The sequence below is a fragment of the Trichoderma harzianum genome, assembly GCF_003025095.1.
Source record: "Trichoderma harzianum CBS 226.95 unplaced genomic scaffold M431scaffold_19, whole genome shotgun sequence".
Taxonomy (NCBI): Eukaryota; Fungi; Ascomycota; class Sordariomycetes; order Hypocreales; family Hypocreaceae; genus Trichoderma; species Trichoderma harzianum.
Window position 1 is genome coordinate 340,948 of NW_020209267.1, and position 17,668 is coordinate 358,615.

General features: G+C 50.7%; 5 protein-coding genes across 5 annotated transcripts; 2 read left to right on the forward strand and 3 right to left on the reverse strand.

The window, feature by feature from the left end:
- Window positions 1-487: 487 nt before the first annotated feature.
- Window positions 488-2,052, forward strand: M431DRAFT_10201 (hypothetical protein; the record flags this gene model as incomplete). The annotated part of the gene is made up of 8 exons (XM_024911377.1): window positions 488-537; window positions 713-782; window positions 846-881; window positions 956-1,088; window positions 1,189-1,281; window positions 1,347-1,403; window positions 1,474-1,945; window positions 2,019-2,052. The coding sequence occupies 8 exons, from the start codon at window positions 488-490 to the stop codon at window positions 2,050-2,052; spliced, it is 945 nt and encodes a 314-aa protein (XP_024769006.1).
- A 456-nt stretch (window positions 2,053-2,508) lies between these two features.
- Window positions 2,509-5,274, reverse strand: M431DRAFT_98016 (hypothetical protein; the record flags this gene model as incomplete). Its single annotated transcript, XM_024924989.1, has 2 exons — window positions 2,509-4,537; window positions 4,637-5,274. 2 exons carry the CDS (start codon window positions 5,272-5,274, stop codon window positions 2,509-2,511), a joined length of 2,667 nt encoding a protein of 888 aa, XP_024769007.1.
- A 1,273-nt stretch (window positions 5,275-6,547) lies between these two features.
- M431DRAFT_97880 (hypothetical protein) lies at window positions 6,548-8,325 on the reverse strand (the record flags this gene model as incomplete). The annotated part of the gene is made up of 5 exons (XM_024924971.1): window positions 6,548-7,165; window positions 7,230-7,934; window positions 7,998-8,077; window positions 8,144-8,181; window positions 8,264-8,325. The coding sequence occupies 5 exons, from the start codon at window positions 8,323-8,325 to the stop codon at window positions 6,548-6,550; spliced, it is 1,503 nt and encodes a 500-aa protein (XP_024769008.1).
- Window positions 8,326-8,918: 593 nt separating this feature from the next.
- M431DRAFT_513085 (hypothetical protein) lies at window positions 8,919-11,828 on the reverse strand. The gene has a single exon (XM_024919949.1). The coding sequence runs from the start codon at window positions 11,725-11,727 to the stop codon at window positions 9,130-9,132; it is 2,598 nt and encodes an 865-aa protein (XP_024769009.1). The 5' UTR covers window positions 11,728-11,828; the 3' UTR covers window positions 8,919-9,129.
- Window positions 11,829-15,237: 3,409 nt separating this feature from the next.
- M431DRAFT_98102 (hypothetical protein) lies at window positions 15,238-17,117 on the forward strand (the record flags this gene model as incomplete). Its single annotated transcript, XM_024924996.1, has 5 exons — window positions 15,238-15,370; window positions 15,441-16,072; window positions 16,138-16,446; window positions 16,519-16,893; window positions 16,947-17,117. 5 exons carry the CDS (start codon window positions 15,238-15,240, stop codon window positions 17,115-17,117), a joined length of 1,620 nt encoding a protein of 539 aa, XP_024769010.1.
- Window positions 17,118-17,668: the final 551 nt, after the last annotated feature.

Below are 17,668 nucleotides of genomic sequence, written 5' to 3' on the forward strand. Positions count from 1 at the left end.
GTGGGAAATTTTTATAGACCGGATTACTGGGGATCCGCTTCTGGATATCTAGACTGTGCCGGCCGCGATCAAACATCTCAGAAAAAGCACGCCCTCTCTCTCTTCGACCTGCCCGCAAGTTGCCTCCAATGCTCTCGAGCTGCCATTGATCCGCCTGCGCTTGTGCTTCAGCTTCAGCTTCTCTGCTTGCGACCGAACTCCTCGCTCTCGACGGGACACAATCAACTCAGCTCCAGCATCTCTCATCTCTCTCTCGCCTTTCTAGCCGCGGCTGCTTCGCCCGCACTCACGCACGCACGCTTTTAGTTGCGAATCCTCAGCGCCGACCGCCCGACCGACCGCCAGCCTCTCTCTCTCTTCCGCCCTCGACGAATCCCTCGACAGTAATAAACGCTTGGCCGTCGTGCTGCCTCAGCACGCTTCATCTGCCAACCTGGCTGCCATCAATTCAAAGACTTTTGGCGCAGCTTCTGACGCTGTGGCCGAGATGGCCCAGCCGCCAAGTGGCAAGCCTGTGGAGGAGGATGAGGAGTACGAGTGAGCAACCACCAACCATGTCCTTGGCGATGCTTAGTCTTTTGTGATATTTTTCTTTTGCTTTTTTCTTTTTTTCTTGTGTGCGCTCGCAATGCGCGACAAAGTTTAAAATCAAGAGGGAGAAAGAAGAAGCCGAGTTCGTGAACAATTTTGTACTGACTGTTTCTGCGCTTAGCTATGAATCCCTTCCACCAAACTTCTCGCTACTGCAGAACATGGCTGCAGGAGCATTTGCTGGGATTGCTGTGAGTGACTGATCGACTTGCTGCCAGCCCGCCCTGGACATGTGCTGACGACAAATATCACAGGAACACACCGTCATGTACCCCATTGATGCGATAAAGGTAATGCCTTCTTGCCGAAAGCCTCTTCTTCTTCCTTCAACCTCTAGTACTGACGCGGAACTTTGCGACGATAGACCCGAATGCAAGTGCTACAACCCCATGGGACGATAACACACAACAGCGTTCTGCGGAATGCTTTCCAAATCGCGCGGACCGAGGGTGTTTTCAGCTTATGGCGCGGCATGTCTAGCGTTATTGTGGGAGCCGGTATGTTTCCCCCATGTTTGCGATGCTGCCGCAATTCTTTCTTTTTTTTGTCTCTTCTCTTCTTCTTCTTTTCCTTGTAACTAACTCGGTTCTTGCTTAGGTCCTGCCCACGCTGTTTACTTTGCGACCTACGAAGCCGTCAAACATGCCATGGGCGGTAATCAAGTCGGCGTCCACCACCCTCTTGCTGCCGGTGAGCTTCGCTTTTACTCAAATCCCCAAGTGTACCCTGTCCATAGCTAACTCAGCACCTTATAGCCACAAGCGGTGCCGCAGCTACAATCGCCAGCGATGCTTTCATGAACCCATTCGATGGTATGTCGTCGTGCTTTTTACCCTAGGTCTATAGAAGTGAGCGTGAATGCTAACGTCAACTCCCCTCCAGTCATCAAGCAGCGTATGCAGATGCAAGAGTCTCGAAAGATGTATCGCTCCATGGTCGACTGCGCCAAGTACGTCTACCGAAACGAGGGCCTCGGCGCCTTCTACATCTCTTACCCGACCACACTGTCCATGACCGTTCCCTTCACGGCCCTGCAGTTCCTCGCCTACGAATCCATCTCCACCACCATGAACCCGCAGAAGGCATACGACCCCGTCACGCACTGTCTCGCCGGAGCCATTGCCGGTGGCTTTGCCGCTGGTCTCACCACCCCCATGGATGTCATCAAGACTATCCTACAAACAAGAGGCACGTCCTCGGATCCGCAAGTTCGGAATGTTAGCGGCTTCTTGGACGGCTGCAAGCTGCTGTATAGAAGGGAGGGCTTCAGAGGCTTCTTCAAGGGAGTCAGGCCCAGGGTTGTCACAACAATGCCCAGCACGGCTATTTGCTGGTCTGCTTATGAATTTTCCAAGTAAGTTGAGCTCTCTCTCTCTGTCATTCTCGAAAATGGTATCAGGTATACTAACATTGGCTTGCTTTTGCAGAGCGTACTTCATTAAAAGAAACGATGGCTTGTAAAGAATATTTTTTTTTTGCAATATATAGTAATTATAGAGATTATACAGAGCAATAAGCTATAAGCTATAATTACTCATTTCTAATCCACAAAAAAAAAGGTAGTAAATAGATCATGGTCAAATACATTCTGTGTAAAGCAATCAGGAAGGTTTATTGGGTATGAAATAAGATGGAAAACAGATAGGCTATTTTGTTATTTAAATGCCAGGTTTGCAGTCCAAATCCAATCCAGAGTTATTGTCAAAATTCAGTCGCGGGATTAGACAGCCAGCACCCCAAGTTGGCTATACAATAGACCCCGTATCACGATGTCTAAGAGAGTAGCGACAGTAGCAGAAACTTGAAGGATCAAGCAATGTGAGAGAAACGCTCGACTATCAAGCACGAAAGAAAGCAAGGTCTAATTATTATCCCCTAATGCCAATTTATTCCCAATATGCAGTCGCTATAACTCCTTTAAATTACTCCTCCTCCGCGACGATGCGGCTGTGTTTGCCGAAACTGATTAATCAATCCAAGAACACCAACATCCGGCTCTTTCGCGTGGGCTATGCTGCTGTTTTCCTTACTGATGCCCGGTGACGTCTGCCACATAGATTCCCCAAGCATAGCGCCTGCTTCAGAGCTCTCCCCTCCTTGCCCCTCTGCAGCATCAGCCTCAAAGGGCTCCTCGGGGATTTGGACCGCAGGATGAGGATGTGTACCGCGTGACGGACGCGGTTTATATGGCCCTCTGCCTGCCACATTTGCAATCGAAGGCTGGTGGCGGGCATCCAATAGCATGGATGCCATAGGGGATGGCTGCGTAATGCTATGCCCGCCTCTCGGGAATGCACCCAGCCCAGCTGTCCGGCTCCTGTTTCTTCCTGTTTCCATATGAGAGCCTTGCATATCGGCTGCCAGAGTGGGCGAATTCAGATTGGGAAACGCAGGGGGAGGATGGAATGGCTGCTGTGTCCCTGGAGGCAGGTGTCCAGGGATACCAGTCTTCGGGTTGATAACATAGTTATCAAGAAAACCATAATAAGACGCAGCCATCTTTCCATGTTTTGTTGCATAATAATCCTGGCGGACATCTTTGGCTACTCCCTGACGAGCGACGGGCTGGCCGGGTCCCCTTTTGAAGTCAAATTCGGCAAACGAGCAGACGTAGCCCATACCATCGACATGCACCGTAAACTCCCGAAAGAAATCCACAATCTGGTCACTGCACTTAGGTAGTGACAGCAGTAGCAACAGGGGAGTAGTTATGATGCCTAGGATCTCTTCCAGAAAGATGACAACTTTCATCTTGTAAAGCTCCGAAAACTCCTGTTTAACTTCAAAGCTGTGCAGTCTTCCCTGCCAATGATCAGGCATATAGTGAGTATACTCAACAACGTTCCTCAAAGCATACTCTGGATCAAACACTTGCGTCTCTTCCGACACCATTCCACGGGTGATGGCCCAGATTCCTCCAAATATTCCCAGGTAAAACAAGGCGGTGCGGTCTTTTGTGATTTCAAATGATAGGAACAGTTCCGAGTCGAGTAAAGTGCAAACTGCAAGAATGGCTGTAAGTGCGCCAGACATAAAGGCAATACTCTTTGCGATATCTTCTGTCATGCGTTTGGGAAACTGGTCAATGTATCGGGTTGCGAACGGGAAGGACATATGAAGTCTTTCGTAAAAGAGATGAGGAAGCTCGTTGAACTCGCGAAATTTCCACTCAGCAAGCGCGGTGTACTTGCGTGCCGCAGCTAGCTTGGGGTCCTTTTGATACTCATTGTAATACGTGAAGAAATAGACGATGATGACGTATGCGAGGACAATGGGGGCAAAGATGAGATTCAGCAACCCGGCAAAGTAAAATCGCTGCTTCAACTTTTGACTCAAGACTCCTCTTCGTTCGGCACGTAAGAAATCTTGCTGTACTTGACCGAGTTCGTTGAATGCCATATCAAGGATGCAGTAGTGGAGATACCACTCCATGGTCTTTGAAAACATCTGACGACCTCGCAAAAACGGAAACGGAAGCGACAAATTTAGTATATCCTTGTTGATCATGGCGATGAGGTAGTTCTCCTTGCGCATCAGTCGATTGGCGATGTCGTGAGCATCGAGACGCTCCTTCGACTGACTGCCAATGAAACGTCGTAAGTTTTGTGGCATATTGGCCGCTGTTCTAGGATTCTGGTCTCGTAAAGCCATAATTCGACCAACAACGTCTTGCCAGGATATCGTCTGCATGTCTTGTTCGGGGATATCAAGAAGAACAACGAAAAATTCGCGGATATGTAGTAGACGGCGAATTTCGAAGAAATATTGCACGGATTTCCATATGAAGAAGAATGAGTAAAGCCAGATGCCAAAATTCCATAGGCCAGACATCTTCTGAGTGCACTGAGGTACGACGACCTGCTTCAATGACTGACTGTGCGGCACCTTGCTGTAATCGACACATTGCGTCAGAAATGTGAGCAGGACAGCGACGAATAAAGTTTCTCTGCATCTTCATGTTAGCTCTACCATTCGATTTCAACCATTTTGAGAGGGGAGGGAGAGAACGTAGCTCCCTCCCTCCAGCCCCCTCGAACGCACTTACAATAGTCTCAAGGCATTTGAACACATAATAGCCCACATTCCGTCGCCCTCATAGTAATTGTAGACATCTCTCATGAAGCTATCGAGATTCGTAATGTTTGCCCATCTCCACAGAGCAGCATTCTTACGGTCGAAGGACGGCCCCGCGTTCAGTAGAGATCCGAACGATGGTGGTGGTGCTGGTGCTGCCGTCGCCGTCGGTTGTGCGCTTGGTTTGGGAATCTCGTGTCTGGCTTCCTCGGTGGGTGGCCGCCACTGAGCTCGGCCGTGGCCTGATGAGGGCTCTGGGCTGCGGTAATGTTGTGCTTCTGCTTGATCGAGGGCTGGATTCGCCATGGCCTTGTTGGACTCAACGAGAAGCGAAGCGGGCACGTCGTCGTCACCGTCGTCATCGTGTTGTGGCCACCTCATCGGAGGACCTCGGCTGCTCGCTCCTGGCGATAGCACGCTGTGGGCATTGTTGCGTCGTGCGGCGGCAAGCGTGGGTGCAGGGATGCTGTCAAAGAGTCGGCTGGAGTCTCCGCGGACAGGGCCTGCCTCGATATCATAGTCTGGCTCGTCGTCGTAGGACCGTAGCTGCTCGTAAAACGACCGGCCGCCTTGCGTAGACGCCGTGAGTCGTGAGAAGATCTTGGACATGTCGAGGCTTATTCAGTTGGCTCGATGACGCACTCGCAGTTGACCATGATTTATGTGGAATCGCCGAATAAATAAGGAGATAGAATAGGCCAGACTATGCACATATCAATGTATAGTAGGTGATGCTGAACGATGGTTGATGTTCTAAGTCAGCTGGTAATGACTGCCTAATGCTGGAGTCAGGTGGCTGTTGACGGCTGGTGGAAGCGTCACCGGGCGTGTACATACCTAGAACGTCCATTGTTGATCTAAGCGTGCAGGTCCCCAGATCTTAGCTCAAGGGAAGCTAGCTAACTTTAGAAGGGTGGGGTCGCTGTACAACTGCCACCATGTGCCGCTGCTTTGTTCTACCATCGCTCCTTTGTTCTATTACCACTATTTTTGTTCAATAATGGCTTAGATGATTTGTTCCAATATCACTACTCTGTTCTGGTATCGCTACTCTGTTCTAGTTCCGCTCCTTTGTTCTAGTTTCGCTACTTCGTTCCAGTTTCGCTACTTCGTTCTGGTATCGTTGGTTTTTCAAGTAGATCCGCCAAATGTGAGACACGGAATGCTAGATAGCCACTCCTCATAATAAAGATTGTAGTTTATCTGAATGTTTTGAGAGAGAGAGAGAGAGAGAGAGAGAGAGAGAGAGAGAGAGAGAGAGAGAGAGAGACAGATACGGCCTCTTCCTTACCTAGTACCTAGCTTGAATGTGGCTTCTGCCTATCTTACTTTGGTTCTCATGACCCAAAAGTTTATGAATCAGAGAGCAAATGCCACAAATTACATATTCAGAGCTATGAGATTCGGGTTAACATCTTAATGTAGAGATAGATAAGGGTCATTTACTCTTCTGCTACGCTTTTGCATTTCATTCTATCTAGTCATAATCTGATATGGACTGCAACTTGAACAAATTGCTCTCCAACATACTCCTGGTGTTTAGACTCGACTTTCTTCCGGCAGGGGGCAGTTGGGCTTTTTATATCTAATGAGAATCATAAACATTGCTTCTTTTGACTTTATTATTTATAAGTAATAATTATACAACCCTTGAAGAACTTGATTCTACAAATAGATTCAGTTTGTCTCAGCGTTTGTCTCCTTGGCAGCCCTGGGTATGCATACATGCTTCATTGCATCCCTTATCTATATATTTTTTTTGTTTTCTCACTACGCATGACCTATTGACTTGAGAGACCTTCCAACGCCAGACCTTCAATTGACTCCAGCCCCTCTCGACTCAAAAGGCCACACCGGCTTCACACCACAACGACCTCCCGACTTAGAAGTGGATGGCCTTGTCATAGGTGGCCATGGCAGCCTCCTTGAAAGCCTCGGCGAGCGTGGGGTGGGCGTGGCAGGTTCGGGCAATGTCCTCGCTGGATGCGCCGTACTCCAGGGCCAGGGTAGCCTCAGCAATCATCTCACCAGCGCCAGGTCCAACAATGTGGGCACCAAGCAGGCGATCAGTCTCAGGATCGGCAAGGATCTTGACGAGACCCTCGGAGTCGAGGTTGGTCTTGGCTCGGGAGTTGGCGCTGAAGGGGAAAGTGCCGATCTTGTAGGGGATGTTCTGGGCCTTAAGGTCCTGCTCCGACTGGCCAACCCAAGCGACCTCAGGGTGGGTGTACATGACGGACGGGATGCATCCGTAGTTGACGTGGCCGTGGCCCTTTGAGATGTACTCGACGACGGCAACAGCCTCCTCCTCGGCCTTGTGGGCAAGCATGGGTCCAAAGGTAACGTCACCAATGCAGCGGATGTGGGGGATCTTGGTTCGGTACTCCGAGTCGATGATAACACGGCCACGCTCATCCGTCTCGAGGCCAATGTTCTCCAGGCCCAGACCCTGAGTGTAGGGTCTTCGTCCGATGGCGACCAAAACGACCTCGGAATCAATCTGTAATGACATATCAGTACCCAGCTGCCGGGGCTGTCCAGTTATTGTTGGGTTCACTACTTACGCTCTCAGGCTTGCCGCCCTTGGCAGCATCAACGTCGAGCTTGACGAGCTCGCTACTGGTGTCGCCGCTGACGACCTTGGTGTTGAGCTTGAACTCGATGCCCTGCTTCTTGAGGATTCGCTGGGTGGCCTTGGAGATCTCGGTGTCCATGCCGGGTCCACCGATCTGACCGAGGAACTCAACAACGGTGACCTTGGCTCCCAGACGTGACCAAACGGAAGCCATCTCAAGACCAATGATACCACCACCGATGACGGTCATGGTCTCTGGGACCTTTTGCAGGGCAATAGCGCCGGTGCTGGTGACGACGCGCTGCTCGTCGATGGTGAGGCCGGGGAAGGGAGTAGCTTCAGAGCCGGTGGCGATGAGAATGTTCTTGCCGCGGATGACGGACTCGCCGCCGTCGTTGAGTTCGACCTTGATTTCGTTCTCGTTGATGAAGGAGCCGGTGCCCTTGATGTACTCGGCGCCGTTCTTCTTCAGGAGGAACTCAACACCCTTGGTCAGGCCGGTGACGGCGGTTTCCTTGGCCTTCATGAAAGTCTCGAGGTTGAGCTTGACCTCTCCGACCTCAATTCCGCGGTTTTTTGAGTCATGGAGAATCTGGTGGTACAGGTGGGAGTTGTTGAGCAGAGATTTTGAGGGAATGCAGCCAACGTTCAAGCAGGTACCGCCGAGGGTGCCACGCTTCTCAATGCAGGCCACCTAGACACAGAACACAGTCAGATTCCGAATATCACCAGCCGAGCAAATTTGGCAATGCCTCACCTTCAGGCCCTCCTGTCCGGCCTTGATGGCGGCCACATATCCGGCAACACCACCACCGATGATGATCAGGTCCTTCTCCTCTATATCTCCGTGTTAGTACAGTATTCCGAGTCTGCCGTTTTTTGTTCTTTTTCGGGGCGACGAACCAGAAGCAGAGGCAAATCCTCGACTCCATCGTGACAGACTGAGCAAAGATGCGGGTTAGCCATGCGAGAGATTTTCCACTGCCAGAAACAGCAGCGGCGGGAGGGGAACTAGGCGCTCACGTCAATTGCCTGCTGGGCAGCGTGCGGATGGCACTTCGGGGTATCAGGCGGCTAGCAATCATGCTGGGCAGCCGTTGACAGGTGCTGTATGATGAATTGATGGGGGAAGAGAGTCGACTGTTGAAGGTCGAAAAGAAGTGTATCAGCTTTGAGCCTATAGCAAGGCCCGCCGGTTTTAGGGAAGCTCCATGCTTGATTATGTGAACACGACTTGTGCACCGAGCGGGTACTCGAGGGGTACTAGCGGGGTACTTTTTCAAGCTTCTGTCTGCGCAACGAGTGGCAGATGCGGAGGGCTGCGCGACTTCGGCCTCTCGCTCTTTTTTGCCCCTCGACAGGTTGTCAGGAAGTACCTCCAAGTACCCTCCGGTCTAACGGCGCAAATCGGCTGGACTGTGACATTTTCGCTTAGATGCGGGACGCCTCAGCTGTGCCTATAAAATTCCCAGATTGCAACAAGATGCTAGCTATCTCTGTACAATAAACCCGCCCAGCAAGAGACGAGGCTGTCACGAGGCGTCAGTGGCCACCCGTGGACAGGCTGCCGGGTACTCGCATTGGACATTGATCATTACCCAGGGGCGGATTGCCACTACGAGTAAAAGAGGACGACACGGACGGGGCGAAATGATGACCAATTTAGTCACGGACATTCGTTCCTAGTAGTTTTCGTTGAAGCATCATGGATCCTCGGCAATCGGGTCGCGCCCCTTTCGCCAGAGACTCTACGCCACCACGCCTATAAAGCTGTATATGTATATGTAAATATGTATATCTATTTTTGCCCCTTTATTAGAAATCGACAAAAACAAAGGTCAGGGGCGTAAGGATGTAAGACAGAAAGATATCTCAAAAGATCCCCCCAACTAGCCCTCTCTCGCCGTCTGAGCTTGAACAACAGCCTCAGCCGTCGCCCGTGCCCTTTCCATCTTCTTCAACTCTTTCGATGTCAGCAGCTTGCTTTTCCGTAGCTTCTTCCGAAGAAACCAGTCCATGCCTGCTGCGAGCGTAGGGACCTCTGCTACCACGCCAAACACCTTGGCTATCCTGACGCCCTCCTTGGCTTCGCTTCCCCGGCAGGCCTGCAGGAGGCTAGCTATGAGCTGCTCGACAAATATGAGAGTCCACCGATTCAGCCTAGGTAGATTCAAAGGCTTCAATATGTTGAGGTTCAAGGCGCCGTCAAATATCAAGGCTGCGTAGAAGCGGGCCACATGGCTAATACGGCGCTCATCCTTCATCTTTTCACTGTCGGCAGTTTCCTCATCCTCTGCCTCTTCGCCAAACATTAACTCGCCAAGACTCCGGAAGATTTTCCAGAGCCTATCTTGAAAGGCAAACCTGATTTTGTTGTTTGTGCAGGCTTGCTTGCCCACGAGTGCGTAGTATTCGTTGTAATTGGCCTCACTCCCGACGCACTGCACGAGCACACGTGCAATCTCGGCCTGGTCATCTTTTCTCAGCTTGAGGTTGGCATATTGACGGTACCCATGTTCGTAGTCTGCCGCGGACATGATGGCAGTAAAAATGGCGATTTGTGCTGAAGTGTGAAAGCCTTGGCCGCGGGCTTTCTTGGGGAAATCGGGCAACACAATATCCATGTCCTCGTTATCAGACATGTCAATATCATCCTTCTTGAGTGCGGATTTTTTCGATTCTTTTTCCGCATCTTGATAAGTCTCCTTTGCCGGAACACTTGCTCCTACAAGCCACCATTTGCCTCTTGTGTCTGCTTTCTCAATGTCCTGTAGACTCAATCCCATCGGCGCGAGACCATCAAGTCTCCTAGACTGTGATTTAAGTTCACCAAGCTTTTTCCGAATTCGGAGAACGTGATCCGATACAACGGCAGAATCCAATCCTCGAGCCTTGGGTTTACTCTTGCCAAGATCGTTGATCGTCTCAACCATAAACTTTGTTCGTACAGACAAGTCAGAAGACCCAGCTTCGTTCACTGCCTTGTTTATGATAGATATAACATGCTTTAGCGAATTTGGGTCATCCCTACGCATAAGACGGCCTGCCATGCGGCAGATGCGAAGAAGAAGCTCAACGTTGAGTTCATTCAGGTCCGCGAGAAACCTTTCCATGTAATCAAACATGATTTTACAGCTCACAACCTCGAACAGGTATAACTGCGTGAGAAATCCGAGTATGTTTGAGGACTCCTTTGGAATTTCCGAAAAGCTAACCCCTTCTTGCGAGGCATGCTTATAATACTCGCCAAAGTTGACTACCACCTGTTGTATGAGGTGGGATCCAAAGCTGGATCCAATCACTTTGTAGACTGCAGCGGAAAAGCCGCCTATGAGAACCAAAAATTGATCTGGGACGCTTGAGGATTTGAACATCTGCGCCAGAATTGTATTTGTAAGGATTTCGGTAACGTCGCCACGGGCATTATTTTGGTAAAGCCCCTCGATGGACTTGACAATACCCAGAATATTTGCTTCCGTCAGACGATTCACAAGACCTTGAATCTGTTTCTGCAGCCGCATCTTTGTTTCTGAGTCCGAGTTGGCAGCTTTTCGCAAAGACGGAGGTACGTATTTGGCAACCACTGCCCCTGTGGCAGGTGCCACATAAGGATTTTCCTTTACTTTGGTCTTGGGCTGCCGTGATTCATCCTCTTCTTCGTCCCGATTTTCAGATTCGTCGTCTGAGAAGTCGAAGGCGTCTTCATCATCTTCTGAGCCATCTGATTCATCGAGGTCGCCCAAAGAGGCTGAGGCTGCCTCTGGCATTGCCTTCCGCCTCTTTGAAGCCAACCAGTCATCATATTGTCGTTTTCGCTTTGATGTCTCATCAGCTTGCATCGTCTCAGAGTCTGATTCAACATCGCCAAGAATCTCGTCGAGCCCATCGTCCTTGAAGGCCTTCGGCAATGAGGAGGCTCCTTTCTTTATACGCAGCTTCTTTTCAAATTCTTCAATTTCTTTATCATCCTGGGCAAGCTTTTCGCGGACAGCGCTGGAAAGGCCGTCGTATTTTGATGACCCTTTCTTCGATAACTGCGCCTCGTCGCTCTCGGAGTGACTGCCGTCCTCTAGATCGAAATCATCCGCGTCTCCGACGTCGTCACTGTTGTCGCTGTTGTCGCTGTTGTCGGATTGGTCGAAGATATCCTCGTCCTCCTCGTCCAGTGCCGCCATGTGATCATCGGATTCACTTTGTTGTCCATCGCTGGACGCCGATTCAACGGGGGCAGCCGGTCGGCGTTGGGTGTTTCTTTCTGGGCGAGAGAACCCGGTCGCATTGACAACTTTTTTCGTAGACGGAGGCGGCTTCGAGTGGCTCTGCCCCCTTTTCTGTGCTCTCTGGGCTTTTCGACGCGATACTTGGCTGAATGATTCTTTCGTCTGCTTGGTTGGGCGCCTTTGTGTTTGTGGTTTTTCCCCCGGCACATCCAAGCCCATGCGCTTAAAGAGCTTTTTCTGGAGCTCTAATGCACCTGTGGACGGCATCGCGGTGGGAGATAGATCTAATCCAGTGAGAATAAAATGGGGATTTTCTATATAAGCATTGCGTAGGAAAGGTTAGATTTGCGATAAAAACTTTCAAAGTGTCAGACCAGCATCGTCTACCCGCGTCGCAAAATTTCTGAATGACGTACTAGTGGCGCAGGGGTCTCGACAACTTTTAAGAAACAAAAATTACACACTCCAGACAGTTTCTAATTAAAGCTCAAAATCATAATGTCGATTTTAATAAGATATTCTATGTTTATTCAAGTCGGCAATTGACTTGTTTTGTCATACGTTCTCAGTGACACCTTGTTTACTACCGTTATTTTGTCTGTCTCTCTCTCTTTTTTTTTCCTTTTTTTTTTTTACCGATAAGATAAGATAAGGCTCCGAAATCGATCTCGTGACTACAGGTGGGCTGGGGTTGATGATTAAGCCGGGTGTAAGTGCAAGTCCAGCGTACCCTGTAATCCAGAGTCTGTTTTCGTTTTTCTGAGTAGACGAGAAGCGACAAGCTATTGGGTTCACAAACGGCTATCATCTATTGTAATAGCCTCTTTTCTATACGGCTACATCTGTGGATCAAATAATTGCCGACTTGCTTCGCAATGTGGTCCCAATAGCCGGAAGATGTGCCCGATTTGTACATGGGAATATGGTGTTAGTGACAGTCGGACCTGAGTCGGTTCAGAGGCGAGTTACCGAGCTGCCAATCCGATTAGACGAGCTAACCTTTATACTGTACCTAATGTACGGAGTAGGCGAGTACCACTTCGACATTGTGGAGGAGAAACTACAGTTTGTGGTGCCAGTGTTGTCCACATTCCCATGTCCTAAAAAATTCGAGACGATCGGCGATGACTCAACCTTGTCAGAAGTACGGAATTATTAATCCAAGAACAAAGAGCACGAGGCTACGGCAGCTAATGGCGAGCGACCAAGACCCTGGACTAGGATTTGCGGGCGATGGTTTAAAATCCGCGGGCCAGACTCCGCGCCTTTTCCTGCAGTTCTATGTACATATTACTTAACTCTTACACAGAAGGCGGCCAAGGCGGCATATCGGACGAGTGATTTTGCTTGGTGTCGGCTTGTGGCCGTGGAACCTACCAGTAGCAAAAGCCGGGATGCATTCAAATGGACGGCCTAGTGGCTGGTACCCTGGCTGAGGAGCACTCCAATCGTGGCTGCAGAGCAGTGGGGGAGGCTGGTCAACTATCATCGGACCAATCGATGCTGACATAGTTTTCCACGTTTGTTCGCGTCACGCCACCATCCCCGGCATTGGGTGATTCCAGCTGCAGTTATTGGAAAGAGCATTGTAAACAGAAGAATGACAAGGCCAGGTTCGGAGAAGAGAAATGAGGGGTTGGTTGGGGTTGATCGGGGCTTGAAGGAGGGGTTCAGAAGATGTCGGGGTGTCTGGGCTCAAGTGGTGAGTTGAGGTGAATGAAGCTCTGCTCTCTGGTTTTTGCTCTGATTTTTGCTCTGATTTTTGCTTCGCTACCACCGGCTCTGAATAGAGGCCATCGAGAAAACAACACCAACGGAAAAGATCCCGGCCATCAGATGACCGATTGCACATGGGTCGTGTTAGTATAGGCAAAAGTTGTGAATCCATCACCTTTAGCGCGCCAAGATGTCCAAGTGGGGAGCTCCAGCTCCCAAGCCATTTCGTCACAGCGCTTCGGTGGAGCCATAGCCGATGGTTCGCCCTCCGATGTCCGATCCCAACTCCGGAATCACCGGGGGTCGGCTGCGAAAAAAAAAAAAAAAACGAACGACGATAAGTGCGGAGTCGTGATGAGTTAACGAGCAGGTACAGTACCCGGGCAGTACGGCCCCAAAGTATGACGAGCGGATGTGCGTGTTCTTATAGCTGGGTACTGTAACAGCTTATCTGCGCAATACGCAATACGCAAAAACACTTGGCGCGGCGCAATACGCAAAATGTTCGTACGCAATACGCCACACATGATACGCGAAGCGTCCTGCGACAACGACGAGGCTGTAAGTTGTAAGTGAGGTCGCATTGGACGCACTGCGCTGTGTGCATTCATGCCTGGCGGGGTCAGTTAGTTTGTCAATCACAACTCGGTAAAAGCTGGTGTTACCTGTTAGCTTATCAAGCCAAAGGTGTCTTGCATGCAGCTGGTTGTATGTACTCTGACCAAGAAAGAATGTACTAAGCAAGGTATTAACCTTAGCAAATGCAGTACCAAGCGGCTAGATAGTAGGTAGTACCCAAGGTAAGCAGCTTAAAAGCCGCCCGTTGTGTCATGGGCGTGGCAGCAGTTTGTCAGACATCCATTGATCCATCCATCCTGACAGCCGAGAAGCCGCAAGGCGTTTGCCGGGCACCGGCCAGGGTTCAAGGTTCTCTAGACGGCATGACAGTGCGTCATAGCACTGCGTTCGGCTGTACCCTGACTTGCGCCAGGGCTCAGAGCAGCTGTGCTATTGCCTATTTCCGCATCCTTCAAGCTCTGTTTGGCACCTTCAGCTTCAACATGTGACGGAGCGCCTCGCCCTACCAGTCGTCAATCCCGATGGGAGGAGGAGCCAAGACCTCCAAGAAGCTGGGCGGACACTCCTTTGGCAGGTCTAGTCGGCGATCCAGTGTAAGTACCAATCTACAGCCTTCCGGAGAACGGAGTACACGATACGGATTTAGAGATACCTGTCCCATGGATCAATGCATGCGTGATTCCTTTAGGCGCGACCCGATTCCGTGCCATCCTCGACATCCCTTCCCGAAATCGCTGGAAGAGGAAACGAAGCCCCCCACCTGGCTCATCCATGCAGTGGAGATATGTGACTTTTTTTTCTCTCTCTCTTTTCCCACCTGGGCTTCTTCATTCTAGCTACTACCTACCTTGGCAAGCTTGGGTACACCTACCTAGTACTGACCGCATCTGAGGACTAACAGCGCGAGGCTCGGAAGCCTCGGAGCTCGACCTTCATCTTCCCTTCCAGCAAACCCACAGGCAGCGTTCCTTGGCCTTGGATTCTCGCATGATTGATGTGATGACAATCGCAGCCCTGAAGTTTTGTGCCGCTCAGGTCCCGCCCGGCGGGATGTAGCGGCTTCTATAAGCTGCCGCCGCGAGCTGCTTCTTCCTTTTAAGACAGCCACCCACCCGCCTATGACTCTCGTAGAATGAAGCTTTAGTTTTCTTTTGCTCGCAGTAGATTGCGGATTCCTTTGGCCGGACACGCCTCTTCTTCTCCTCCTCCCTCACTTCTCTCTCTCGCCATCCCCCATCTCAAGGCGTCCCTGCATGTGTTATTTGTCGTCCTTGATTCTCTGAACCTGCGCAACGTTGGCGAACGCCTCTTGGCACCTTTCTTTTTTTATTCGTGATTCTAAGCGCACAATCAACCGCGATGAAGTCAGCTGCGTTCGGCCGTAGCCTTGCCGGTATCGCGGTGCTGGGCTTGAGCTTGGCCCTGCCAGTACTCGCAGACAATGCACGCCGTCATGGTGGTGAGATGGAAGGCATGGAGGGCATGGAGCACGCAGAACCAGACCAGCAGGATTCCGAATATCCCCCCACGTACTTTGCCCATCCCGAGCATACCCAGGTGCTGTATGCGCACATTGCGCTCATGACAGTGGCCTGGGTCATTTTCCTTCCAGTTGGTGAGTATCTCAGACGTGATGCGATCCATGTAAGCCGAACAGCTCCAGTGCTAACAAGACCCCCAAAAAGCCGTCGTTTTGTCGCTGGCCAAGTCTCGCTATGTTCTTCCCTCGCAGTTCGTCTTCCTCGCAGCCAATGCGCTGGGCCTGATCCTCGGCACGGTTTACAACGCGCAGACGCCCGACCTGTATCCCAACAATGCGCACCACAAGATTGGCTGGATTGTGACTTGGGTCATTTCTGCGCAAGTGGTTGTCAGCCTGCTCCGGCACATTGGCGGGGCATTCACGCCAAGTGCCGACCAGCTAGCGGAAGAGCGCCGCTCCTTCATCCCACTTCCCACAAGCACCCACTCCAACTACTTCGGCGACTACCGCTTTTCCAACGACAGCGGCCAGGGCTCCGAGCCCACGACGGAATCGCTGCGCGGAAACTCCATCTCCACGCTTGCGGAAAATGATCACCGTGAGGCCAATTTCGACAAGGAGTTGGAGGAGGAAGATGATGATGACCTTGACGGCCCCACTATGCCCATGCCCGTGCCGGAGCACCAGAGCAAGACGACGCTGATGGCCGTCAAGGTCTTGTCTTCGAGAGTCTGGAAGTACATTGACTTTGGATACAAGACCGTTGATCGCATCATCCTGCCCTTTGGCTTTATTGCTTACATTACCGGCATTGCTACTCTTGGTCGCCTTTTTGTAAGTGTCCAACTACCTGATCTCTCGGCATATAAAAGCGGGGATCATTGCTAACATCATTTTAGGAGGGATCTGCCGTCTTCAGCGGACTTGCTCATTGGATCAAGGGCGGTATTTTCTTCTGGATGGGTCTCCTCACTCTTGGTCGCTGGTCTGGAAGCTTTTACGAGTCGGGTTGGGCTTGGAACCTGCGCCCTCAGAAGAAGGCCGGCCAGCGATGGACGCCATCCGCGGAGTGGGTCGAAAGCTTCCTCATCTTCTTCTATGGCTCGACCAACATCTTCTTGGAGCATCTGGGCAGCAGAGACGGTGTCTGGACTCCAAGCGATCTAGAGCACTTCTCCATCACCGTACTTTTCCTCGGAGGCGGCTCTGTAAGTCTCGCGCAAATTCTCTATTCTTTGCCTTCCTCACTTCAAAATTTTTACTGACTGGTGCTGCAATAGATTGGCATGCTCGTTGAATCTACGTGGGTGCGAGGCCTGCTCACCACTTTGATTACTAGCAGCGACTCCAACTCTGATGATGAGCGCGCGGCATTCGAACCCCCGGAATCGTACGAGTTCTCCATCAACCCCCTCCCCGCACTTATCATCTTCCTGCTCGGCATGATGATGGGTGGTCACTCGCAGGAAACCATGGTCGGAACCATGGTCCATAAGCAATGGGGCAACTTGCTACTCGGCGCCTCTCTGGCCAGAATGCTCACGTACGTTACAATGTACCTGAAACCGCCCAGGTCTATTCAACCATCTCGGCCACCGACCGAGCTCCTAGCAGCTTTTGGTCTTATCGCAGGTGGCATGATTTTCATGTACAGTGTGAGTACTTCAATATTTCCCATCCCCAAGGAGTCCGAAACTAACGGAAGCAGAGCGCCGATACCGTCAAGGGTATGATTCACTACGACTTGGAACCAATGTCCCTCTACACGATTACTTTGGGCTTTACAGGCTTGTTCATGTCCTGGGAGCTCATCGTTTTGGCCCTCAAGGGATGGGCGGTCCGCAAGGAGCGCCGGTCCCAGGCTTCAGCCTTTGCTTAAACATGCTCAACATGTTTTCTCATGAAAGTTTTCGACACTGACATGATGCTCACTTCGGATTAGCAAACTCAACCCAAACTCAGAGTTTCAAAAATTTCTTCTTCTATACGACCTTTACGCATATTTTTCTTTCAAAGATACCCTTCATGATACACCGGGAGGCGGATTGGATATCCTTGCCTTTATGATACCACGTTCATTTTCTTTTTTTGCAGCAGAGATAGCAGTAGTAATAAGAGCAGTGTTAGGATAGGGTAATGGAGATAGTCATCCTATAGAGGATGTAATAATATATTTGATGAGGACCAATTGACCTATGATTCGACCACAAAATGGTGTCTTTAACAAAACATGCCATGGCATACCGCAAGGCGACATTTCTCCGAGAGGCTTCTTAATCAGCGACACATGCTGAAGTTTTCGAGGCGCCCCCATTAGTCTCATATGGACGAAGTAAGTGGTCCGTAAGGCATAATTGCTGAGAAGGCAGCCTTGAGGCAGCATCAGGGACCGGGCTCGATTGCCAGTGATCATGGCCAATAGTCTCGGTA